At 38.0% G+C, this 27,254-nt stretch overlaps 1 protein-coding gene across 1 annotated transcript in view; it reads right to left on the reverse strand.

Annotated features, from left to right (window-relative positions):
* The window catches only part of LOC132124159 (elongation of very long chain fatty acids protein 2-like), a 165,180-nt gene that overhangs the window by 1,458 nt on the left and 136,468 nt on the right, over nucleotides 1-27,254 (reverse strand). The window contains exons 3-7 of the mRNA XM_059535024.1: nucleotides 19,682-19,869; nucleotides 19,488-19,565; nucleotides 19,131-19,302; nucleotides 15,921-16,045; nucleotides 15,632-15,766 (exon numbers count right to left, since the gene is read on the reverse strand). Of these exons, the coding sequence (XP_059391007.1) occupies nucleotides 15,632-15,766; nucleotides 15,921-16,045; nucleotides 19,131-19,302; nucleotides 19,488-19,565; nucleotides 19,682-19,869 (698 nt within the window). The remainder of the gene's footprint in view (nucleotides 1-15,631; nucleotides 15,767-15,920; nucleotides 16,046-19,130; nucleotides 19,303-19,487; nucleotides 19,566-19,681; nucleotides 19,870-27,254) is intronic.

The following is a 27,254-nucleotide window of genomic DNA, read 5'->3' on the forward strand; positions in this document are numbered from 1 at the left end:
ATCCTGGATCAACATTCATGTCCAAAAATCTAGACTTAATCCAATCCCTACCCCTAAACATAATTTATTCCTAAAATCAGTGGGAGATGATAGCTGATTAACAAGAGTGTAGAAGCACCTTACCCTGATTGTAAGCCTTAAACCGATATGTTTTGAAAAGTTATATCTCTATTCTGATTGGCTGATTGGAATGTTGTTCCAGGATCAACAAGGATGTTGATCCAGAAACGTGTTGTACTTGGTGAAATCATGCCTCACCAATAGAACGGGTGGGCACTATCTTGCTGTGTTTAGCTCTTACCCTAATCACATACATCTGTCTTTTATTATCAAGTAATCCTGAATAGCCTACTTTTGTTAAATTTTAATGTTGGATTATGCCTGTTGCACACTGAAGCACCATGATATCACACTTGCCAGCAGTAAGTTAATTGGCAGTTTCGACCTAGAAAAAGGTGACTATTTCACTTCTATGCAATCTTCACGAAATACCTTCCAAACGCTAAGCAAATTGCGCGCACACACACACACACACACACACACACACACACACACAGAGTAAAATGTCCTGTAGTGATGTCTGATTCATGAACGAATCATTCAATTTAACAGGTTCTTCTTAGTGAACCGGTTTAACCAGTTCAGCAAATCGAACTGAATCGTTTGAAACTATTCGCGTCTCCAATAAGCATTAATCCACAAAAGACTTGAGCGGGTAACTTTTTTTTAACATGACTGACACTCTCTCCGAGTCAGAATAAACCAATATCCCGGAGTTAGGGGTGGGCGATATATCGTTTAGACGATAATATCCAAATTGTTGTCTGGACGATATCCAAAATTGGGATATCGAATATTTCATAATTTGTACAATCTGACCTCCCAAACATGAAAAAAGCAGAAGGAAGTTAAATAGAAAACAAATAACGCACACTGTAACCTTCTAAACAATTATATGTAGCGATTTTAGTAATGTGTTTTTTTTTTTTGTACAAAATCACGATCGTTCCTCAATGAGTAAGCTGCTACTAATTTGCAATACAACTACGGAGTTCTTACCTGTGTGTTATGACGTTTCTTAGTTGAAGCTACAATTCAAAAACGTAAAGAGTAAAGCCGATTTACGATTAATAAAATATTTGCTAGAAAAGGCAAATATGCGTTTGCGGAAAACTGAAATCTGAACTTAAGTTTTTCTTAAATGTCTGTGGCGTCCTCAAGTGGCGAGCTTCATAATTGCATTATTAGAGTCCAAAAGATGTAATACATTTTTCCCAAGAGATCCACCAGAATAGCCCCCGAACACGAACAGGGCTTCTATTAACTTCTAGAAAAAACTTTTTTTTTTTTTTTTTTTTTAGTAAAAACTAAAACATTTTTATTAATATGGTGAACTGCCTATAATGCCTCAGTGCCCCTGACGTCTTACGTCATTACAGTGTGCCGTGCGTATGTTACTCATCAGTCACTTGTTATCTAGCTTTGAGCGCAACAACACAAAAATGAGCGAAGAAAGCGAAAATACACAGTCACTCAAAACCAGCTTCTTTAGCCTGGAGATGGTTTGGTTTTGACAAAAAAGACGAGCAACACAAGTCGCCCATCTGTAGAATTTGTCGCATGCAGATCGCCGTATAGCAGAGCGTCACAACCAACCTCTTCCATCATCTCCTTACAATGCACAAAACACAGTTTGAAGAGTATGAAAGGCTCTGTGCTGAACAAAACAGCACTGCTGCTACAGACACTGTCCAAAAAAAAAAGAACAGACACAACAGACCTTGGCAGAAACATTCCCAATAAAACACCATATGACAAAAAAAGCGAAAAGTGGAAATCGATTACAAGTTTTATTGCAAGGTCTATGTTGCAAATTCAATCAGTCGAGAAGGATGAGTTTCGAGAAATGTTACAGATTTTAGATCCCAGATATAATCTGCCTTCAAGGAGATATTTCAGTGAAACCGCTCTACCAAAACTGTTCAAGTCTTGTCAACAAACGCTGTCCCATTAATTGCAGAAGGTCACCTATTATGCCACGACCTCCGATCTGCAGAGCAGTGTCTGTTATTTATTTTGTTCCTTTTGTCTTTTTTTTATCCTCATCTTTTATATTAATATAATGTGCAAAAATATTATATTGTGTTGTGTTCTAATGTTTACATTTTGCAAAACACAACATTTTTTAAAGAGGTAGTCACATTGTGCTTTGAAAACAGTACTCTATTATTAATAGACTAACAACAAAGTTAATTTATTACGTATATTGTACTGAAAAAGCACTGTTCTTGTATTAAAATAAATATTTAGTACAGTAACCTGGTTCATGTTTACCGTAAATCAATAATGTCTCATATCTTTATGTACTAGTAATTCCATACAATAATGGGTAAAATGCAGCAAGTCAAAAGACCAACTGGACCTTCTTTGCCAATTTGCACACATTTCTTTAAAGGATTGCAAAATTATCGTCTGAATATCGAGATATTGAAAAAAAATATTGAGATATACATTTTTGTCAATATCGCCCACCCCTACCCGGAGTAATTAATTTACTCAAACAGTACACTGACTGAACTGCTGTGACTAGACAACTGAAGATGAAAACTGAGCAGAGCAGATAATGAACGAACACACCCACTGCTGGAGCGGTTCTAGTTCTCGAGTCAAGAACCGGTTGCATCGGTTTTCAGATCACTAGTACACCGAACCGAGAACAGTTTCTGTCGGACGTGTCCGATTTGAAAACCGATTAGCTGATTCTCATTCTCGAGTCAAGAACCGGTTGCATCGGGTTTCACCAGTACACTGAACCAAAAACCGTTTCCTTAGGACGCATCCGATTTGAGAACCGATGAACTGATGATACTGCGCATGCGTGTAATTTTTCAAGTATTTTGTTAGACATCGGAAATTTTGATAAAATAACTATTTTATTTTGCTTTTTTTTTTTTTTTTTTTTAAGATGAATGTTTCTAATCTGTATATTTTATTAAATTGTAGATTGTTAGATTAAATAGGCCAAAGGGGTTTTCAGGGAAGTTGGACAATAATTAAGACTCTAAAGACTCTGTTTGATAGGAATAAGGGATGATTTATGAAATATCTGTACTGTATTTATAGTTAACAATGACACATTCACAAATTGAGTTTATAGTAAACAGACCATGAACACAAGTAGAGCAGCTGATGATCCTAAACTGCAGCGTGCCGGTTAGAACGGTTCTCATTCTCGAGTCAAGAACCAGTTGCATTGGTTTTCGGATCATAAGTACACTGAACCGAGAACCGTTTCTGTCGGACTTGTCTGATTTGAGAACCGATGAGCTGATGATACTGCGCATGCGTGATTCAGTGTGAAGCAGACTGACACACAGCGCACAAGACTTAAATCCTCGTATGCACATTATTGCTGTTACTGTATTTGGGTGCGTTGTTGTAAAACTTAATTGTAAACCTTTCATGATTGAGGTTTTTAACTGACTAAAGTTATGATTACTAACTTTATATATTTGAATGTTTGATAGACTTGACGTCATTACGTCATCGCCAATGACGTCGTTACATCGAGCGTAAAAGAACCGGTGAACCGGTTTTTCCAACCAGTTGGAACTGTCCGAAAGAACCGGTTCGCGGAAAAGAACCGAACTTCCAATCACTAATGTCCTGCCTCTAGTTAAAAAATATATAATGTGTTCCCAACTAAGTCCCAGTCCCACTAGTGATCTTAGCCATTTTCAGAATTAAGGTATAGATCAACTAACACGGTTGATATAAAAGTGTTTAAGCTACTAAATATAGTTATCTGCATATATGTCAGAATCCAATATGATAGATTTCATAATATAGTGAGTATTTTTGCAATTATTTTGAATAAAACAGGAAAAACGAAATAAAAGCGATCCTTGTGTCATACAGATCTGTGTTGTCACATGACAAGCATGGCGCATCACCATGGAAACAATAAGGCGGTACATTCTAAAATAACGGTCACCTATAGAAACTCAAGCTGGGGCCTCAGCTAGAATATTTTAAACCCATGTGCGAAAGGGTTTTAATTCTGAAAATGGCTAAGCTCCGTATTGGGACTGGGACTTAGTTGGGAACACATTTTATATTTTTTACTAGAGGCAGGACATTTTCTCTCTCTCTCTCTCTCTCTCTCTCTCTCTCTCTCTCTCTCTCTCTCTTTCTTTGTGTAATTTGCATAGAGTTTGGATGGTATTTCGTGAAGATTGCATAGAAGGGAAATTGTGAAACTGCCAATTAACTTACTGCTTGTGAGTGTGATATGGTCCGTGAACTCGCCGGTGTTCTGAAATTTTCAGTGTCTAAGATATTTGGTGTCACTGAGAATAAAGAACTATTTAAAGACTTTTTTAAATTGTTATAAATTTGTAGAAAATAAGCAAAACATTGTTAAAGTACTGCAAGGTACTTGACGAAATGATTTTCATTCGAATCTTAAATTCAACTCAAAGTGCACAACAATGCAGCATATGAATAAAGACAAAAATAAAGTGTATAAAGACATTTTTACAACCTTTTTTAACTATATAGTGCATTTTATCTACTAAATGTATAATTTTTGTAAAAAAAAAAAAATAGATAATGTTTTTTATATTCCAGTTCATGTGTGTATAAAAAAAAAAAACATTCAGCTTTCGCCTTATTAAAAACTTTTTTTGAATGATTGAGCAAATGATTAGGAATGACACCGAATAATCATCATCTTATTATGGCACAACTGCCTTCTGTTTGTACTGAAACACCTTCCGTTTGCACTGATTTCCTACTTAGCTCCCAAACTCTGGAATAACCTACCTAACATTTGTTTGGTAGCAGACACACTGTCAGTTTAAATCTAGATTAAAGAAACCCCTCTTTAACCTGGCTTACACATAACACACTAACACATTTCTTATATTCAAATCCATTTAAGGATTTTTAGGCTGCATTAATTAGGAACAATGGAACTGGGAACACTTACCACATCGTTGGAAGAATGGCATCTATGCTAATATTAGTTTGTTTCTGTCTTATTCCGAGGTCACCCTAGCCACCTGTCTGTATCCGGGTCAGATGGTCACTGCAGTCACCCTGATTCAGCCCAGATGGTGGATCTGCACCTAGAGAGGACCTCTACAGCCCTTAACGTCAGCGGAGACTGGGACAACTAGATGAGCCCCAGAGACAGATCCACCGTCAAGACCTTGTCTCCTAGATGGCCACCAGGACAAGACCACAGGAAACAGATGATTCTTCTGCACAATCTGACTTTGCTGCAGCCTGGAATTAAACTGCTGGTTTCGTCTGGTCAGAGCAGAACTGGCCCCCGACTGAGCCTGGTTTCTCCCAAGGTTTTTTTCTCCATCCTGTCACCAATGGAGTTTTGGTTCCTTGTCGCTGTTGCCTTTGGCTTGCTTAGTTGGGGACACTTAATTGCCAGCATTTTCGTTGACTTGATTGCACCAATACTATTTAAACTGAACAGAGCTGGATGATGACATAATTGAATTCAATGATGAACTGCCTTTTTGCTTTATTGACACATTATTTCCATATTTAATGCTGTTCAGTTACTTTGTTATGATCTATATTGTTAAAAGCGCTATATAAATAAAGGTAACTTAATTCATTACATTTATATAGCGCTTTTCTAGGCACTCAAAGCGCTTTACATAGTCAGGGGGTATCTCCTCATCCACCACCAGTGTGCAGCATCCACCTGGATGACGCAACGACATCCATATTGCGCCAGAACGCCACCACACACCAGCTTACTGGTGGAGAAGAGACAGAGTGATGAAGCCTGGAGTAGATATGGGAATTGTTAGGAGGCCATGATGGTCGGAGGCCAATGGGCGAATTTAGCCAGGATGCCAAGGTCACACCTTTACTCTTTTCGAAAGACATCCTGGGATTTTTAATGACCACAGAGAGTCAGGACCTCGGTTTAATGTCTCATCCGAAGGACGGTGCTTGTTGACAGTATAGTGTCCCCATCACTACACTGGGGCGCTAGGACCCACACAGACCACAGGGTGAGCCTCACTAGCCTCTACAGCCTCACTAGCACCTCTTCCAGCAGCAACCTAGTTTTCACAGGAGGTCTCCCATCCAGGTACTGACCAGGCTCAGCCCTGCTTAGCTTCAGTGGGCAACCGGTCTTGGGCTCCAGGGTGATATGGCTGCCTGCTGACTTGACTTGACTATACTTTTACTATAGTAATTCCCAGTGGTGGATGAAGTACACAAAACAAGTACCTGAGTAAAAGTACATATATGTATAATAAAACTATTCCAGTAAAAGTAAACCTTTTGTACTTTCACTTGAGTAAAATTGAAAAAGGACTAGATTTATGTACTTAAGTAAAAAAGTACAGAAAGACAGATTTAGCTATTTTACATAGACTACTTAATTGAATTTTATATTAGCACATACACTCACCTAAAGGATTATTAATCAATGCTTCAATGCATTTAGGGGTGTGGTCCTGGTCAATACAATCTCCTGAACTCCAAACTGAATGTCAGAATGGGAAAGAAAGGTGATTTTAGCAATTTTGAGTGTGGCATGGTTGTTGGTGCCAGACAGGCCAGTGTGAGTATTTCACAATCTGCTCAATTACTGGGATTTTCACGCACAACCATTTCTAGGGTTTACAAAGAATGGTGTGAAAAGGGAAAAACATGCAGTATGCGTTAGTCCTGTGGGCAAAAAAACCTTGTTGTTGCTAGAGGTCAGAGAAGAATGGGCTGACTGATTCAAGCTGATAGAAGAGCAACTTTGACTGAAATAACCACTCGTTACAACCGAGGTGTGCAGCAAAGCATTTGTGAAGCCACAACACACACAACCTTGAGGCGGATGTGCTACAACAGCAGAAGACCCCACAGGGTACCACTCATCTCCACTACAAATAGGAAAAAAGAGGCTAAAATTTGCTTGAGCTCACCAAAATTGGATAGTTGAAGACTGGAAAAATGTTGCCTGGTCTGATGAGTCTCGATTTCTGTTGAGACATTCAGATTGTAGAGTCAGAATTTGGTGTAAACAGAATGAGAACATGGATCCATCATGTCTTGTTACCACTTTGCAGGCTGCTGGTGGTGGTGTAATGGTGTGGGGGATGTTTTCTTGGCACACTTTAGGCCACTTAGTGTCAATTGGGCATCGTTTAAATGCCACGGCCTACCTGAGCATTGTTTCTGACCGTGTCCATCCCTTTATGACCACCATGTACCCATCCTATGATGGCTACTTCCAGCAGGATAATGCACCATGTCACAAAGCTTGAATCATTTCAAATTGGTTTCTTGAACATGACAATGAGTTCACTGTACTAAAATGGCCCCCACAGTCACCAGATCTCAACCCATTAGAGCATCTTTGGGAAGTGGTGGAACGGGAGCTTCGTGCCCTGGATGTGCATCCCCCAAATCTCCATCAACTGCAAGATGCTATCCTATCAATATGGGCCAACATTTTTAAAGAATGCTTTCAGCACCTTGTTGAATCAATGCCACGTAGATTTAAGGCAGTTCTGAAGGCGAAAGCGGGTCAAACACAGTATTAGTATGGTGTCCCTAATAATCCTTTAGGTGAGTGTATTTTTTTATAATCCTGCTCAAAATACCTGGGATTTAAAAAATAAATAAAATAACCTCTATATGGAGTCCAGATATATTTTTGTTGTTGATTACGTTGGTGAGAGTAAAGTTCACTGTGAAGCTTACACTGCAATGTACCTGAGAGAAAATAGTTGACCATCTGATTTTCACCATTAAGTCAAGTCAAGTCACCTTTATTTATATAGCGCTTTAAACAAAATACATTGCATCAAAGCAACTTAACATTTATTAGGAAAACAGTGTGTCAATAATCCAAAATGACAGTTAAAGGTAGTTCATCATTGAAAATTTAACTGCAAGAGTGTGTCTGCCTCCTGAACAATATTAGGTAGGCTATTCGAGAGTTTAGGCACCAAATGGGAAAAGGATCTGCCACCCGCAGATTTTGATATTCTGGTTTTGAGAACGTAGCGGACATAGAGGATTATAATGTAAAAGGAGCTCACTCAAATAGGTGCTAAACCATTCAGGGCTTTATAAGTAATAAGCAATATTTTAAAATCTATACGATGTTTGATAGGGAGCCAGTGCAGTGTTGACAGGACCGTGCTAATATGGTCATACTTCCTGGTCCTAGTAAGAAGTCTTGCTGCTGCATTTTGGACTAGCTGTAGTTTGTTTACTAAGCGTGCAGAACAACCACCCAATAAAGCATTACAATAATCTACCCTTGAGGTCATAAATGCATGGATTAACATTTCTGCATTTGACATTGAGAGCATAGGCCGTAATTTAGATATATTTTTGAGATGGAAAATGCAGTTTTACAAATGCTAGAAACGTGGCTTTCTAAGGAAAGATTGTGATCAAATAGCACACCTAGGTTCCTAACTGATGACGAAGAATTGCCAGAGCACCCATCAAGTCTTAGACCGTGTTCTAGGTTATTACATGCAGAGTTTTTAGGTCCTATAATTAACACCTCAGTTTTTTCAGAATTTAGCAGTAAGAAATTACTCGTCACCCAGTTTTTTATATCGACTATGCATTCCATTAGTTTTTCAAATTGGTGTGTTTCACCGGGCCGCGAAGAAATATAGAGCTCATAAGGAGTATCATCAGCATAACAGTGAAAGCTAACACCATGTTTCCTGATGATATCTCCCAAGGGTAACATATAGAGTGTGAAGAGTAGCGACCCTAGTACTTAGCCTTGAGGTACTCCATACTGCACTTGTGATCGATATGACACCTCTTCATTCACTGCTACGAATTGACGGCGGTCATATAATTAAGATTTAAACCATGCTAATGTACTTCCATTAATGCCAACAAAGTGTTCAAGTCTATGCAAAAGGATGTTGTGGTCAATTGTGTCGAACGCAGCACTAAGATCCAATAGAACTAATAGAGATCCAATAGAACTAACCACGATCAGATGATAAGAGCAGGTCATTTGTAACACTAAGGAGAGCAGTCTCAGTACTATGATACGGTCTAAATCCTGACTGCAATTAAGATTTAGAAAGAACTGCAATTGGTCAAACACTTTTTTTTTTCTAAAACCTTTGAAATTGTAAAATAGAAATGGGACTGAAGTTATTCAGAATAAAAGGATCTATTGAAGGCTTTTTGAGAAGCGGAGTGACAGTAGCCTCTTTAAGAACAGTCAACAATTAATTTAAAAGATTTAATGATTTATTCTAAAACATTCGATGACTATCCCTTATGACATGTAGGCATATATATATTAGCCTATAAAAATATTATTCATTGCAATCCTTAAATTTTTTATATTTGGCATGTTTGTGTGCTGCTGTGCATCCCTGTGTTTAATAAGCAGCTTGCATGAGGAGTTGCGGACCCGCCTATACTAACACTGTCTTTAACAAAGAAAAAACATTGCGCCAGACTATAGACCTGGTTTGAGTCTATTTTCTTTAAGTCTATTTTCAGCTCCCTAAAATAGCATTGCGCCAGCAATGCGCCTGAACACACCTCTTTTTTAGACCAGCACGCCCATGGGTGTAAATGAGCGCAAATGCATTTGCTAATTAAACGACGTGTCGCTGGATGGGAAAATACGAACGGCACCGGACTGAAACAAGCAAACACACTTGCGTTGCACCCTTGCATCACTTTGGGTCTCAAATTAGACATTTTATCAATTAAGTGTCTCAAGAATCTTTCACAAAGAGCATTGGAGGCAACAGAAACTGTGTTAACAGAAGGATTAACAAAATAATTAATAACTGAAAACAAAACTTTAGGAGTAGAATGTTTTAAAATCAAAAAAATAAGTAGCCTTACCAGAATTAGCAGCAGACTGATAAGCTGAACTTTCTTTAAACAAAAAGTTACGTGACATACAGCCAAGTATGGTGACCCATTCTCAGAATTTGTGCTCTGCATTTAACCCATCCAAAGTGAACAGACAAAGCAGTGGGCACCCAGGGAGCAGTTGGGGGTTCATTGCCTTGTTCAAGGGCACCTCAGTCATGGTATCGCTGACCCAAGACTCAAACCCACCACCTTAGAGTTAGGAGTCAAACTCTCTAACCACTAGAACACGACTGAATTTAAATATGTTATTTATCCTTTTTACATTTGCGCTCAGCCTTTATACTTTGCACACGCGTCAAACCTGGTGAAAATTTACGTCTGATAGGATTCAGAAGAGGGTGTAGCAAAATGTCTCGACAGTGCCACCTATACTAAAAAAAATCAACAGCCTTCCAGCTGTTTCACGTACATGCACAAAAATTTGCACACACATGTAACACATCAATACCTACAAAAAAAGACTCTTGGAGCAAAATTCTAAACCCAAAAGGAAGTCGGTTATTTTTAATATAATGAGCTAATTTTGTGTAATTTGTCATTTCCATGCATTGTATTTTTAACGAACTCCTCCTAGAGATGTATTCAGATCAAGACCAAATTTGGTATGCCTAATCTAAATTGCGAAGACCTTGAGTTTTCGTTGAAGGGCGTGTCAATGGTGGCCTGGCGAATTTCGATGATTCGCCATGAAAAATGAAGTTGCTATAACTCAGACATACAATGTCCAATCTGCCCCAAACTTCACATGTTTGATAAGACTCCGAACCTGAACAGATTGACATGCCCATATTCAGTTATAGTCATTGCGCCACCTATTGGCAACAGGAAGTGACATTTTACGCTGTGACAGACTACTCCTAGAATTTTATTTGACATCAATGTCTTTATGGTCAGTCTAATCTAAAGGCCTGTGCAATGTTAAATTATGAAGATCTTGGGTTTTCGTTAAAGGGTGTGTCCATGGCGCCATGACAAAGTTCAAAGTCTCGCCATGTGAATTTTGGGGCAGATTGGACATTTTATGAGTTACAACAACTTTTATTCCCATGTTAGATAAGACTTCTGCCCTGAACAGATCTAGATTCCCATATTCATTCATAGTCATAGCACCACCTGCTGGCAACAGGAAGTGTCATGTTTTATGCTGTAACAAACTACTCCAAGAAATGTAATGACATCAACATTTTATTTTGGTCAGTCTAATCTAAAGGTCTTTGCAATGTTAAATTATGGAGATCTTGAGTTTTTGTTAAAGGGCGTGTCCATGGCGCCATGACAAAATTTGATGACTCGCCACAGCAAGAGAAGTTGTTGTAACTCAGGCATAAAATGTTCAATCTTCCCCAAACTTCACATGTTCGATAAGAGTCCTGGCCTGAACACATCTGAAGGCCAATATTCCATTATAATGATAGCGCCACCTGCTGGCAACAGGAAGATTGGCACATATGAGCCGCGTCTAAAAGGCAAAGGGGGAGGTGTTGCTTCAATTTATAACAACGTTTTCAGGATTTCTCAGAGGGCAGGCTACAAGTATAACTCGTTTGAAGTAATGGTGCTTCATATAACATTATCCAGAGAAACAAATGTTAATGATAAATCCCCTGTTATGTTTGTACTGGCTACTGTATACAGGCCACCAGGGCACCATACAGACTTTATTGAAGAGTTTGGTGATTTTACATCCGAGTTAGTTCTGGCTGCAGATAAAGTTTTAATAGTTGGTGATTTTAATATCCATGTTGATAATGAAAAAGATGCATTGGGATCAGCATTTATAGACATTCTGAACTCTATTGGGGTTAGACAACACGTTTCAGGACCTACTCATTGTCGAAATCATACTCTAGATTTAATACTGTCACATGGAATTGATGTTGAAAGTGTTGAAATTATGCAGCCAAGTGATGATATCTCAGATCATTATTTAGTTTTGTGCAAACTTCATATAGCCAAAATTGTAAATTCTACTTCTTGTTACAAGTATGGAAGAACCATCACTTCTACCACAAAAGACTGCTTTTTAAGTTATCTTCCTGATGTATCCAAATTCCTTAGCAAATCGTAAACCTCAGAACAACTTGATGATGTAACAGAAACTATGGACTCTCTCTTTTCTAGCACTTTAAATACAGTTGCTCCTTTACGCTTAAGGAAGGTTAAGGAAAACAGTTCGACACCATGGTATAATGAGCATACTCGCACCCTAAAGAGAGCAGTCCGAAAAATGGAGCACAGCTTGAGGAAAGCAAAACTAGAGGTATTTCGTATTGCTTGGCGGGAAAGTAACCTATCCTACAGAAAAGCATTAAAAACTGCTAGATCTGATTACTTTTCTTCTCTTTCAGAAGAAAACAAACGTAACCCCAGGTATTTATTCAATACAGTGGCTAAATTAACGAAAAATAAAGCCTCAACAAGTGTTGACATTTCCCAACAGCACAGCAGTAATGACTTTATGAACTACTTTACTTCTAAAATGGATACTATTAGAGATAAAATTGCAACCATTCAGCCGTCAGCTACAGTATTGCATCAGACAGTGTACTATAGACCCCCTGAGGAACAGTTCCACTCATTCTCTACTATAGGAGAGGAAGAATTGTATAAACTTGTTAAATCATCTAAACCAACAACATGTATGTTAGACCCTATACCATCTAAGCTCCTAAAAGAGGTGCTTACAGAAGTCATAGATCCTCTTCTGACTATTATTAATTCCTCATTGTCATTAGGATATGTCCCCAAAACCTTCAAACTGGTTGTTATTAAGCCTCTCATCAAAAAACCACAACTTGACCCCAAAGAACTAGTTAATTATAGACCAATCTCGAATCTCCCTTTTCTGTCCAAGATACTAGAAAAGGTGGTATCCTCACAATTATATTCCTTCTTAGAGAAAAATGGTATATGTGAGGATTTCCAGTCAGGATTTAGACCATATCATAGTACTGAGACTGCTCTCCTTAGAGTTACAAATGATCTGCTCTTATCGTCTGATCGTGGGTGTATCTCTCTATTAGTTTTATTGGATCTTAGTGCTGCGTTTGACACAATTGACCACAACATTCTTTTGCACAGACTTAAACATTTTGTTGGCATTAATGGAAGTGCATTAGCATGGTTTCAATCTTACTTATATGACCGCCATCAGTTCGTAGCAGTGAATGAAGATGTATCATATCGATCACAAGTGCAGTATGGAGTACCTCAAGGCACAGTACTAGGGCCGCTACTCTTCACGCTTTATATGTTACCCTTGGGAGATATCATCAGGAAACATGGTGTTAGCTTTCACTGTTATGCTGATGATACTCAGCTCTATATTTCTTCGCGGCCCGGTGAAACACACCAATTTGAAAAACTAATGGAATGCATAGTCGATATAAAAAATTGGATGACGAGTAATTTCTTACTGCTAAATTCTGAAAAAACAGAGGTGTTAATTATAGGACCTAAAAACTCTGCTTGTAATAACCTAGAACACTGTCTAAGACTTGATGGCTGCTCTGTCAATTCTTCGTCATCAGTTAGGAACCTAGGTGTGCTATTTGATCGCAATCTTTCCTTAGAAAGCCACGTTTCTAGCATTTGTAAAACTGCATTTTTCCATCTCAAAAATATATCTAAATTACGGCCTATGCTCTCAATGTCAAATGCAGAAATGTTAATCCATGCATTTATGACCTCAAGGTTAGATTATTATAATGCTTTATTGGGTGGTTGTTCTGCACGCTTGGTAAACAAACTACAGCTAGTCCAAAATGCAGCAGCAAGAGTTCTTACTAGAACCAGGAAGTATGACCATATTAGCCCGGTCCTGTCAACACTGCACTGGCTCCCTATCAAACATCGTATAGATTTAAAAATATTGCTTATTACTTATAAAGCCCTGAATGGTTTAGCACCTCAGTATTTGAATGAGCTCCTTTTACATTATAATCCTCTACGTCCGCTACGTTCTCAAAACTCAGGCAATTTGATAATACCTAGAATATCAAAATCAACTGCGGGCGGCAGATCCTTTTCCTATTTGGCGCCTAAACTCTGGAATAACCTACCTAACATTGTTCGGGAGGCAGACACACTCTTGCAGTTTAAATCTAGATTAAAGACCCATCTCTTTAACCTGGCTTACACATAACATACTAATATGCTTTTAATATCCAGATCTGTTAAAGGATTTTTAGGCTGCATTAATTAGGTAAACCGGAACTGGAAACACATCCCATAACACCCTATGTACTTGCTACATCATTAGAAGAATGGCATCTATGCTAATATTTGTCGGTTTCCCTCTTATTCCGAGGTCACCATAGCCACCAGATCCAGTCTGTATCCAGATCAGAGGGTCACTGCAGTCACCCGGATCCAGTACGTATCCAGACCAGATGGTGGATCAGCAACTAGAAAGGACCTCTACTACCCTAAAAGACAGCGGAGACTAGGACAACTAGAGCCCCAGATACAGATCCCCTGTAAAGACCTTGTCTCAGAGGACCACCAGGACAAGACCAAAGGAAACATGATTCTTTTGCACAATCTTACTTTGCTGCAGCCTGGAATTGAACTACTGGTTTTGTCTGGTCAGAGGAGAACTGCCCTCCCAACTGAGCCTGGTTTCTCCCAAGGTTTTTTTCTCCATTCTGTCACCGATGGAGTTTCGGTTCCTTGCCGCTGTCACCTCTGGCTTGCTTAGTTGGGGTCACTTCATCTACAGCGATATCACTGACTTGATTGCAAATAAATGCACATACACTATTTAAACTGAACAGAGATGACATCACTGAATTCAATGATGAACTGCCTTTAACTGTCATTTTGCATTATTGACGCACACGTTTTCCGAATGAATGTTGTTCAGTTGCTTTGACGCAATGTATTTTGTTTAAAGCGCTATATAAATTAAGGTGACTTGACTTGCCTTAACTCATTTATAAAATGTCCAAACTACCCCCAAACTTTACATGTTTGATAAGACTCCTGACCTGACCAAATCTACATCCCCATATTCAGTTATAGCCATAGCTCCACCTGCTAGCAACAGGAAGTATCATGTTTTACTTCAAATATTTGGAGTCAAGGCCTGAATAAATCTAAAGGCCAGTATTCAGATATAATCATAGTGCCACCTCGTGGCAATAGGACACATCATGCTTTATACTAATTCAAACATACCATGTTCAGTCTTCACCAAATTTCACGTGTTTGATAGAATTGCTGGACTGAAGAAATCTACATGCCAATATACAGTTATAGTCATAGTGCCACCAGCTGGCAGCAAGAACATTGGCACATATAAATGATTTTGACATATTCCTCTAATTTTCCTACTTTTAATTCCTACTTCTCTGTTATTCCTGCTTATTTAAAGGATGATTTTGTATGAGCTCCTCCTGTCGTTTTAAAGAATACCTCAATGGCTAATGCATTAAGTATAAATGCCTTCTTAATTCGTGTATGTGCGCACGCAGTCAGCAGCTGTTTGCAAAGCAGACCCAAGCGTTTAAAGTATAAATCCTACTTAATGTGCCGCAGACATATGCAGTGATGAAACCGGTCTTAGGGTTAGAGCTAAACTCTCCAGGACATTTTACCTTGAGGGCCACAACAGCCGAACCTTTTTCTCTTAGGTGGCATCATTCTCAAGTTTATATTTACTAAAGAATAGGTCAATTTATTTATTTTTATTAGTAGAAGTTCTGAGTAGTACCTGCATGTAGAAGTTGACAAACAGGGCGACAAGTGTGAACATGTAGAAGGTTTGAAATTTCAGACAGCCCAGAGGGAAACCACAAGGAACGACCCATGCACTTATTGTGTGTGTTATAGTTAATAAAAACTGAACCTGAGACAAAGAGGAGAACATTATTGGGAGACAATCATCTAACACATGGAATACAATGAAAAAAATAGAACATGATATAAATTAGCATGAAAATGTGAAGGGAAATGTAAATGTAAGAGCAAAGTATAATTGGATGGAAAGGTTGCACACTGACCAGCTGAGCCTGCGTGAGGTAGCGTTTCCACCACAGATATTTGTGCATGGATGGAATGGTTGACAAACCATAGTAAGAATACATGAGGATATGGATGAAACTGTTTAGCGTCGGCCCAAAGAAACCTAGACAAAGATGTTGCATTATACATTTTGAACTGAATGATAACCTATATATATAAACTTATTACAGAACTTTCAAGTTATGCATGGGTATGCAACAAACTGGGTACGGAAAGTATTCAAGACCCCCTTAAATTTTTCACTCTTTGTTATATTGCAGCTATTTGCTAAAATCATTTAGTTTTTTTGCACATTTATTAAAAAAAGAAAAACTGAAATATAATATGATCCTAAGTATTCAGACCCTTTGCTCAGTATTTAGTAGAAGCACCCTTTTGATCGAATACAGCCATGAGTCTTTTTGAAAAGATGCAACGAGTATTTCACACCTGGTTTTGGGGATCCTATGCCTTTCCTCCTTGCAGATCCTCTCCAAATCTGTCAAGTTTGGATGGTAAACGTTGGTGGACAGCCATTTTCAGGTCTCTCCAGAGATTTGGGTTTAAGTCGGGGCTCTGGTTGGGACATTCAAGAACAGTCGAGGAGTTGTTATGAAGCCACTCCTTCGTTATTTTAGCTGTGTGCTTAGGGTCATTGTCTTGTTTGAAGGTGAACCTTCGGCCCAGTCTGAGGGAACTGAGCACTCTGGAGAAGGTTTTCATCCAGGATATCCCTGTACTTGGCCGCATTCATCTTTCCCTCGATTGCAACCAGTTGTCCTGTCCCTGCAGCTGAACCCCCTGTTGGGACTGTATTGGACAGGTGATGAGCAGTGCCTGGTTTTCTCCACACATACTGCTTAGAATTAAGGCCAAAAAGTTATATTTTGGTCTCCTCAGACCAGAGAATCATTCAGGTGTTTTTTTTTAAGCAAACTCCCATCGGGCCACTCTGCCATAAACCCCCGACTGGTGGACGGCTGCAGTGATGGTTGACTTTCTACAACTTTCTCCCACCTTCCAACCGCACCTCTGGAGCTCAGCCATAGTGATTTTTGAGTTCTTCTTTACCTCTCTCACCAAGGCTCTTCTCCCCCGATAGCTCAGTTTGGCCGGACGGCCAGCTCTAGGAAGGGTTCTGGTCATCCCATACATCTTCCATTTAAGGATTATGGAGGCCACTGTGCTCTTAGGAACCTTAAGTGCAGCAGAAATTTTTTTGTAACCTTGGCCAGATCTGTGCCTTGCCACAATTCTGTCTCCTGTCTTCGGTCTCAAATTCCTTTGACTTCATGATTCTCATTTGCTCTGACATGCACTGTGAGCTGTAAGGTCTTATATAGACAGGTGTGTGACTTTCCTAATCAAGTCCAATCAGTATAATCTCAAATGAAGGTGTATAATCATCTCAAGGATGATCAGAAGAAATGTGTCACAGCAAAGGGTCTGAATACTTAGGACCATGTGAAATAGTGATGCATAGGTTGTCTTCTTTTCCAACCCGCGGGTCCCACTTTTCTGAAATTATTTGGCCCGCCCCAGCCCGCCCAGCAAATAAAGTAAAAATTTCTTGACCCGCCCCGCGCATCGGGGACATCACGGAATAACGTTGCTGCTTAGACCTTCGTACTGTAACCTTATTAAAGAACCTAATAAAATCTGAAAATATATATTCCAAATATTTAATATAGGCTATAGGGAATTACACTAGTGATGGTTCGTACGTGAACGAATATTTTAGGTGAACAAATCGTTCTCGTTCACCGAATCCATTGACTCATATTTCTAGTTCAATGAAGTTCTTCCCTCCACAGCATTGCGCGAGCTCGGCGCTATTAACAGCACATGCACAGCTTGTGAACAGCTCTGTGAACTGTTTCATCCTGTCAAAGAGTTACTCAAGATGTGACTGAGCATGTGATTTGTTGAATGTAGTGAACGAATACGATCTTCTCGTAGGTGAACGAGTTGAATGAACTGATACATCTCGTTCGAGAATGAAATGAATGAGAGTATACAGGGACAGTCGGCCAAGCATGTAAATCTCGATCAGCAATCAGCAGATACAAAACGCATTTATAGGTGCACATATGCTTGTTTTCGTATTTAGCATACAGAGCATAACTCCATGTTTAATCCCCGATTTATTAATGTGAATATATAATATATGAACTGTCTGACCAAACAATTAAAATGTTTCATTTTGCAAGAAAACATTGTGCTTTGTTCATCGGAACAACTTTTTTAGACTATTTATTTAATGCGATCATTCACACACTTTAATAAAGCCAAATCAGTTTTTGTCACAAGTAAATATGTTCGTTGACTTAAGACATAACACAAGACACTCTTTTTCACCTGCTGTGGCGTACTTGTGTAATATGAAGAAATTGTCATTGAAACAAATCAGGGAACGAATCCGAACGAATCAATTTGGTGAACCAACTGAAAATAAACAAATCTCTTGAAAGAATCTAAATTTGCACCACTAAATTCCATGCAACATAAATGGATTTTTAAAAATTTTGTTTTTAGTGACCAATTTCTTAACCCGACCCGACCCGCGTTATGAGACGACCCGTGCATCACTAATGTGAAAGTAAAAGTTGTGACATTTGCCAAGTATGGTTACCCATACTCGGAATTGGTGCTCTACATTTAACCCATCCAAGTGCACACACAGCAGTGAGAAGATATTTCAGTGTGATATTTCAGTTTTTCTTTTTTAACAAATCTGCAAAAATGTCAACAATTCTGTGTTTTTTTGTCAATATGGGGTGCTGTGAGTACATTAATGAGGGGAAAAATGAACAAATGATTTTAGCAAATGGCTGCAATAAAACAAAGAGTGAAAAATTTAAGGGGGTCTGAATACTTTCAGTACCCACTGTATGTCTTGTCTTATAAACAGGTAACGTCTTTACATTTCTTTCAATACTATTCTAGAGGAAAAAAAATCTGTATAATGTACATGACAAAAATAATTTCACTATTTGAAAAATTATTTAGCATGTAGTAATCTTAATCTACACTACTGATGTTACATCATATGCATTATTATTTTATGCTATTGTTAAAACAAAGCAAAATCTAAGCTCATTTTTTAAATATAATTTTTCAACAAAACTGCTTCTGCTCTGAAATGTCAATAATATATCTTAAAGCTGTGACCTTTCCTTTATGTAACTTTGTCCTTCATTCTCACTTACTCTGTCCGCAGGGTATCCAGTTGAGGACACACCACCAGATATTAAACATAGAGGCATGATGATACACATGTAGGAAACTGATCTGGTTGTTTTTCTTCCTCAGCACAATGAAGATGGTGTCCAGGAATTCAATCAGCTTGGAGAAGTAGTACCACCACAGCACTTTAGTTACCTATCAGTGTAAAATGTGACATTTTCAGTGCAAGTTAAATGTAACAGGATAATATGACAATGACTTATTTACACAGAGTAGATGATCTGTATTGTTGTTTTTTGACATATGCCTTGAATGTTATTAATGCAATAAGTATAGATAGATATATTAAAATAAATAATGGAAAGTGCTGTTTTTCTTACCCTGATATCTGCTTCACCAGCTTCATGCAGACCCTGACATTGAAGACGATAACCTGCAGACCAGACTGATGATATCAACTACCAAACACATGAAACACAACATTAGGTAAGAAAAGCAGATACCAACAGATAGGCACCTACTTTGCTACTATGAGAAAGATACATACATGTAAACATACTGTATGCTCACTTACCTCAACCAGCATGTATAAAGACAAAATAGTAAGAGAGAAGTTGTACAGCAGTAAAACGTGTTTCAGTGAGTATGCTGGTCTGTTTCTCATATATTTTGTTCCCAGGTAGATTGTTAGGAGGTAGGTGATGGTGAGCAAGAATGTTGGTGTGTAGGAATCCAGTAGGAGCCATCCTCTCATACGAGCATCTGACAGCAAACACAGATATCATCAAACTGTTTACAGCATCTTTATTATATATTGTAGAAGTTACTTAATCTTGTTAGAAAAAATGACTGTTCTTTTCTTGGTGACATGCCATATCATTATGCAGAACATCATTATTACTATAAAAGTACATTACTATGTAGCCATAACTATATGATTATGAAAGCCAAAAAGCTATTTCTTTATAGGCTGACTGAACATTATATTTTGTAATCAAAAGTAAGCCTAATGTGGGAAGCAAAACAAATTTGGCAGAAGATGGACCAAAAAGTTTAAACTATCTTCTTTTAATAAATAAATAAATAAATAAATAATTACTAGCAAACACACATCGAGGGATGAGAACTAGAAGGGTGTGAAAAAAAGACCATAGTTTGATCTGACTGTGTACTAATTTCAATCTTTAAATATAGCTGCAAGCAGCGATGGCGGGCTCAAGCCATCAGTGCAAACGCCACCCCGGTGGCATCGGGAAAAATGTGCCCAGCAGGCATAACCATTTACAGTAACCCTCTGGCAATCAAGTTTTAAGGGATACGGCAGTTAAAGGGTTAATCCAAACCATCTAGACTTTGAAATCACATACACAGAACAATATATATAACTTTAGTACCACTTTATTTTAATATATATATAAAATGTATAAGGTGTGCATTGTAGCTGACACCTAAATTAACACATTACAATTGTTTTATGACTGCAAGTCTTTCTCCTCAAATGCTATTGAGCTTCAAATTTGCATTTGAGCCCATGTGAAAAAGTAGCATAATTTACATATGTCTTACAGTTTGTTTTAATAAACATCAAACATTCAATTTAATTGTGCATTATAGCTGTCACCTAGATGAACAATTACAGTTGTTTTATGACTAAGTCATTTTCTTCAAATGCTACTGACGTTAGAAAAGTGTATAACAATGTCACATGTAACTTTAGAGACAGTCCCTAAATTTGAGACTCTCGAATGTCCAATGTCAAGCCAACTTTATGCCTGTTTTTTTTTGTTTACTTTCTTTAGTTTTCTTTTCTCTGTGCCTGATTGTTGATGTCCTTTACCCGGGCATAGATGTCCATCCATCAATTACGAACAGTGAGCCGCAAACATGAGATGCGAGCGGTCGCGAGCGCGGATGGGAGAATGGAGCATGTTTTTTTTTGTTTTTTTTGAGCAACTGGGATGGTGCCCCCTCTGGGAGTTGGTGCCCTACGAAGACTGCATACTCTGCATATAGGGAGTGGCGTTACTATCTGGAAGATATATTCCTCAAACCATCGTACAAGAGGAGGTGATGCTAGTCCTTCAAGAATCACTCAAAACCTATCTGTTCATAATGCCTATATATAAGGTCTTATTAAATAATATTCCACAATACGTCATGCTATTCTAATTAAGTCATTTTTTGGGATCTTTTACGTTAATTCTGCACACCTGAAAATAAGGAGTTATTTTTTTCTCTTCCAGTCTTCATGGTCAACTACGTATATATCACGCTCGTTGCCTTCTCTAGTGCAGCTCAACCAATTCACATCCCATTCGTCAATATTTGTGATATCACAAATCCCGGAAAATGCTTGTTGTAGTCCAAACAATTCGTTTGTTGTAGTTTTAAAAAAGTGATTTTTGTATAATTGCGCATGTTTATATTTCATATATATATATATATATATATATATATATATATATATATATATGTGTGTGTTTATATATATATATATATAGCTTTCCAATGCCGTTGCTGTTGATAATAGGATTAAGCAAGTGTAGAACACGTACAAACAGAGTCCATGTAGACAGATGTAGATGCATAACAAATGTCTTTCTTTATTACTTGAGCTCCATTAAACATGATCTCAAACTTCTTGTGGCCTCTCCTTATTCACATGTACACACAAAGCCATACCTTATGGACCGCATACAACTAGAATCCACCTTACGGACTAATCTGCCATGCGCTCAAAAACTGTGCTTCCCAGTTACCAACACTGCAACACACACAGTTCTTGCTTAGGTGCTCTAATTAAACATATCCACAGCACCACCCAGTGGACAAAACCTTTACCATCCCCAAAATGTCTCCTACTATATATATATATATATATATATATATATATATAATTGCATACGTTTTATAAAAAATTTTTTATCAAGTATATATATATACACATATATATATATATATATATATATATATATATATATATATATATATATATATATATAATATATATATATATATATATATTTCAATATGCAATAAAAGTAAAATGTACACTTGAATTATATATATATATATATAATTCAAGTGTACATTTTACTTTTATTGCATATCGAAATAAATATTTCTGAGTTCTGTATCAATCTGTGTTGTTGTTTGTTTATTTTAATTTTTCTTAGGAAGATAACTGACCCTTTATTTTCCTTTGTAATAAATGTGCTTATAAACCAAGAACAAGCTATTTATAGCTGTATTTATAAACTGCTTAGTATTGACTATTAATGTTAAGACAAGGCTTTATAAAGCATAAACTGACTATTTACTAATGAGTGCAGTTATTATAAAGTGTTACCAATGCATTTACTAATGTTAACAAATTAGACAATATTTTACAGAGTTATCAAATCCTTAAATGATTTATATGTGTTTTGTAATGATTCTATTGACCGATAAGTATTTGTGAAAGTTCTGCTTGCATTACAGCTTAGTCTTCATCTGTGAGCTGAACAGATTTACTGTTACATCCATGAGATTATGTAAATTCAAATAAATATCATGTCACAGGATGTCATGGGTCAGTATCAAATTATTTTGAAATTATTATTTGCAGCACAAATAACCTTTTTTAGGATTTTTAAAAATTCTTAAAACTGTCAGAAAAGGATAAGGCCTAAGATAATTCTATGTGAGTGGCTAAATTTATTTTTGTTTTTATAATTATAATACATAAACTATGAAATTACACAAAATGTATAAAAAAGTAAATAAATAAATACGTACACACATAAAAAAAGCAGCCAAGACGAATGAGTTTCCTTTTTTTATATATAGATTAAAATTGAAGACACAAGCAGCTGGTAAATGCGGTCACTTAATATTCAAATCCAGTAGATCCACTTCAGATTTATTTCTCAACAGTTGATGTTCAAGTGGCTGTTTTCATTTATAATCGCCAAACTATTATGTATATTGAAATAATCTTGTCCGTTATGTGTTCGTTCGTACGACGAAACGCAGAATCCTGCAGCTCGAGAGATATATGTTATTCTGCCCGTCGTGCTTTCAAATAGTCTTTCACACTTAAACGGTCACAAACACCTGCATTTAGCATTTGTTGTGTTATAATGGGTGTATTGTGTGCATTTGTGGTAATATTTTATTTTAAAAAGCTCTTAAAAGAGTCATACCCTCGTATTACCTTGGATACCTACTGCTGTATTATAGTCTTTCAGGCCCTTCTAAAAAAGAAAAGTGGAAAAAAAATAAACACAGAGCTCCTCAGACCCTTATCTCTGTAGGCATTATTGTCTCGCGAGATCTGATGCGATATTTTGGCTGTCGTGGACGGTCATTATAATAATGCAAATGAGGGGCACGTTGATTGGTTGCAGGAAGGAGGGGGGTTGACACCGCAGGTAACGCTTTAGCATATCATTACAAACTGACATCATGGCGCAAGTTGTGAATGAACGTGACCGGCTTCCCGGCCAGTGTATAAGTATGAGGCGCCGTTTAGGGCTTAAATCAAACTTCATTCACGCACACATATGAAACACGCTTGCATATATACTAAGTACTAGTCACACATACATGTATATGAACTATCTACGCACATAAAGTTACTCATATGAGACGTGAGCACAGCACACACACACACAAATATAAGACGTGAGCACACACACACACAAACTAGACGGGGCCTCATGTAAGCGTTAATTAAACAAAAAAGTTAGCGTTAATTAAAGCAATAAATAAACAATAACCGAATTCATGATGATCTCAGTCATTTGTTTTTTGCAAAGTACGTTAGCAGCCATTCCCCATACCTCGAAGCTAATACTCCCGCCAGAGTTGTGCCTGGACGCGTTCATTGAACGATAATTCATGAACTCGTTCCATGTTTTGGACTGAACTGAACGTACCACATTACTGCCTGATGAATGTTACTGTGAACTCGTTCATTCTGGTGTCTGTGAACGCCACGCTCTCTCAGTTTAACTTCGTTCAGTAGGATGCCAGATTTCTATAAAGCCTTCCAGGCGAAAACCCACCTAAAATCCACCGTAAACCGGCCTTAATATGTAGCGGAAAAAACACCCAATCTGGCAACGCCAGACTCTCTTGTTCAAACTCGTTCATCAAAATGAACAAATCTTTTTTCGAGTCATTTCGTTCATTTAAGGGGCTTTAAATGTTACTATTAACTGGCAAATTCCCCGAACACATCAACCTACGCAATCTTGATCATATTCTGAATTAAGAAATCATTATAATGCAGTCAAAAGTCCGTTTTTGCAGTCCGTTTACAGGGAACATAAATAATTACTTCACCTCCAGTCTTTCGTTTATTTGTCTAGTGACAGACGCAATAGCATACAATAGCCGCATTAGCAGTTATGCTGTTTGTTACACACAGTAGAGCAATAAAAACACAGTCTTACCGTTTCAATTGCAGGCAATTTTGTTGGAATGGCGCTTTTCCCGAGCTTCGATGCCAACTTCGCCTGATATTGCCCCAAATTTGTGAAGGATTTCGGCGTACAATGTTTAGCACAAACACGTAACGATAAACCAGTGGAAGGGTTGAAGGAACCGTGTCATTAAAAATGAATTTAATCCACTGGTCTCTGATAGCTAGGTCCGTTCTTGGTAGAGAAAACACATTTACATGTTGATTCTGGCAGTCAACCACAGAGCAACTCACGTGTGCACTACGTTCCAGCGTCTTTCTCGACTGAATATGAGGGGGAGAGGGGAAGGGCGAGCTTCCTGCTGCGGTGTCCATATATGGTATATCCTGCCCCGTCTTGACGTCAAGACGGGGAAGAAATCAAAATCTCGTATTTGAGTGCGCGTGCACGTGGGCTATTTTACAAACCCTGAGGTAAACAAACACTTCACTTTTAAATATCGGCTTCCCGGCCAGTGTATAATCATTAGGCAATCATAACATAAATTGATTCTCGTGGAAAAGTGAAAATTGTGGGTCATGACTCCTTTAAACAAGAATAAATTTGTTTGTTTGACATCGTGACACTGTACGCGCTGATCGGAGGCGGTGATTTCAGATAGGCAGCCGCAAATATTTCATTTTCACACAAACAGTTCATAAACATATGAATTTAGCTCTTGGTGTGTTCTAATTGGTGAATTGTGTGATATCGCTTTAATATTTTATTTTTAAAAGCTATAAAAGAAGAATAAACTCGTTTTTTCTGAGCTCGTTATTCCACACGCTCCTGCTCAGAGCGGTGATTCATCTCTCGTATTTCTCACATATCACTGACTACACATCAATTATTAATGAGCCCTGAGCCGGTAATAATCAGATATGTTGGTTTAGCTTGTAAGTTTGAATTAAATCTAAGTATTTATTTGTATTTTAACCGATTTAAAAGTGAAACCAGAAGAGAGTCTCCTCCCTTTTTTAGTCCGGGAATTGCACCTGTAGGGGCGCTATTTCTCACAGACAATGGAAGTCTAAGCACATTATACTCAAACAGAGGGACAGAGTGAGATGAGATGTCTGACAGTTTTTATAATTTTCTGATATCCATACAGTGTTGTAAAGTCATGAAACTATGCATATTTCCTCAGAATGACTTTTTCATCTGTATGAAAAAATTATTTGACGTGTTTGGAATTTAAAAATACAATACAATTACCCAGACAACAAATTAGGTCTTGCCGACGTTGGGGCGCATGTGCCTGCCCGACATAAAGTGCCTCGGTGAGATGTCTTATGGAGATCGGTAGCTAATCGGCAAGACATCTGGAAGACGGTGGCATTAGAATGATCGCCGACCGTGAGCCAACGTAAATCCGACATGATCGCCGACCGTGAGCCAACGTAAACCCGAAATAATTATGACCTATGCGGCGCGATCCTACTAGAGCGGCGAAAAGCATTCAGACGCCTCGCTCCCTTTAACTTAACACTGGAACAGCTGATTTTCGGCTGCATTGCTGGAAACGCCCCAGCATGCTTGAAAATCAGCTGTTCCATAAGTATGAAATATGTCTTGTTTTGAGACAGACAGACAGAAAGAGAGCCATAGAGAGAGAGAGAGAGAGAGAGACAGACAGAGAGAGACAGACAAACATAGAGAGACAGACAGACATAGAGAGAGACAGACAGACAGACAGACAGACAGACATAGAGAGAGAGAGACAGACAGACATAGAGAGAGAGACAGACAGACAGAGAGAGAGAGAGACAGACAGACAGAGAGAGAGAGACAGACAGACAGACATAGAGCAGGGTATATGCAGGAATCATGGAATTTACTACCTTTTACTACCTTTTTTACTACCTCCACAATATTTTTTACTACCAACACGACATCAAGCAGCAGCCCTTTTTTTTGGGGTGGTGGGAGGGGTATGCAAAGCACCACTTACTACTTACTATAAGGTATAAGTGTGACACTGTCACACCCATCATACATATTAGGTACACTAAGGTTTAATTGTGATCATTAAGTATTGTTATTGTTTTTTGTAGTGTCGAGTTGAGTTTCAGCTGTCCTTATCTTAACCCTCTGGGGTCTGGGGTGTTTTTGGGGTCCTTGAGATGTTCTGACATGCCCTGACATTTGTGCTTTTTTCAGTTGCTTATAAACATATTAATGGCAAAGGTGTAAATTCACTCTATATAGAACAAACAGGACTTCCATAATATGTGAGCCACATGTATGTACATGTTTTCATTTTTGAGAGAATAATGTTTATGCATGGTTATCGAAAAAACTAAAAATTAAAGTTTCTGAAATAAGGCCACAAAACACATACTAAATATGTGGCAATAAGACTTTTGACTAATGGATTTCATCGCCTAGTGTTTTTTCTTCAAAATGATATGAAAATCATTCTGCCTAATCATTCACATAAAACGATACATTGATTTTAGTTTTGTGAAACACTTTTAGTTTGGAAAGCCAATATGCGGATGGGGCGTAAACGCTCCAACAGCATCATGCATATGTAGTAGTTCACACCTGGTGAGACTACGTCCCTGCATACTTAATGAGCCATTCATTCAGGTGTGTCACCTATAGCTAACTTAAATATACAAGCTTCATAAAAATGATCATTCTAGGAGAAAATTTCAGATGGCATTTAGAGGCTTTTGCATCTGAACTCTTCATATA

Source organism: Carassius carassius, chromosome 42 (assembly GCF_963082965.1).
Source record: "Carassius carassius chromosome 42, fCarCar2.1, whole genome shotgun sequence".
In the NCBI taxonomy this organism is placed as follows: Eukaryota; Metazoa; Chordata; class Actinopteri; order Cypriniformes; family Cyprinidae; genus Carassius; species Carassius carassius.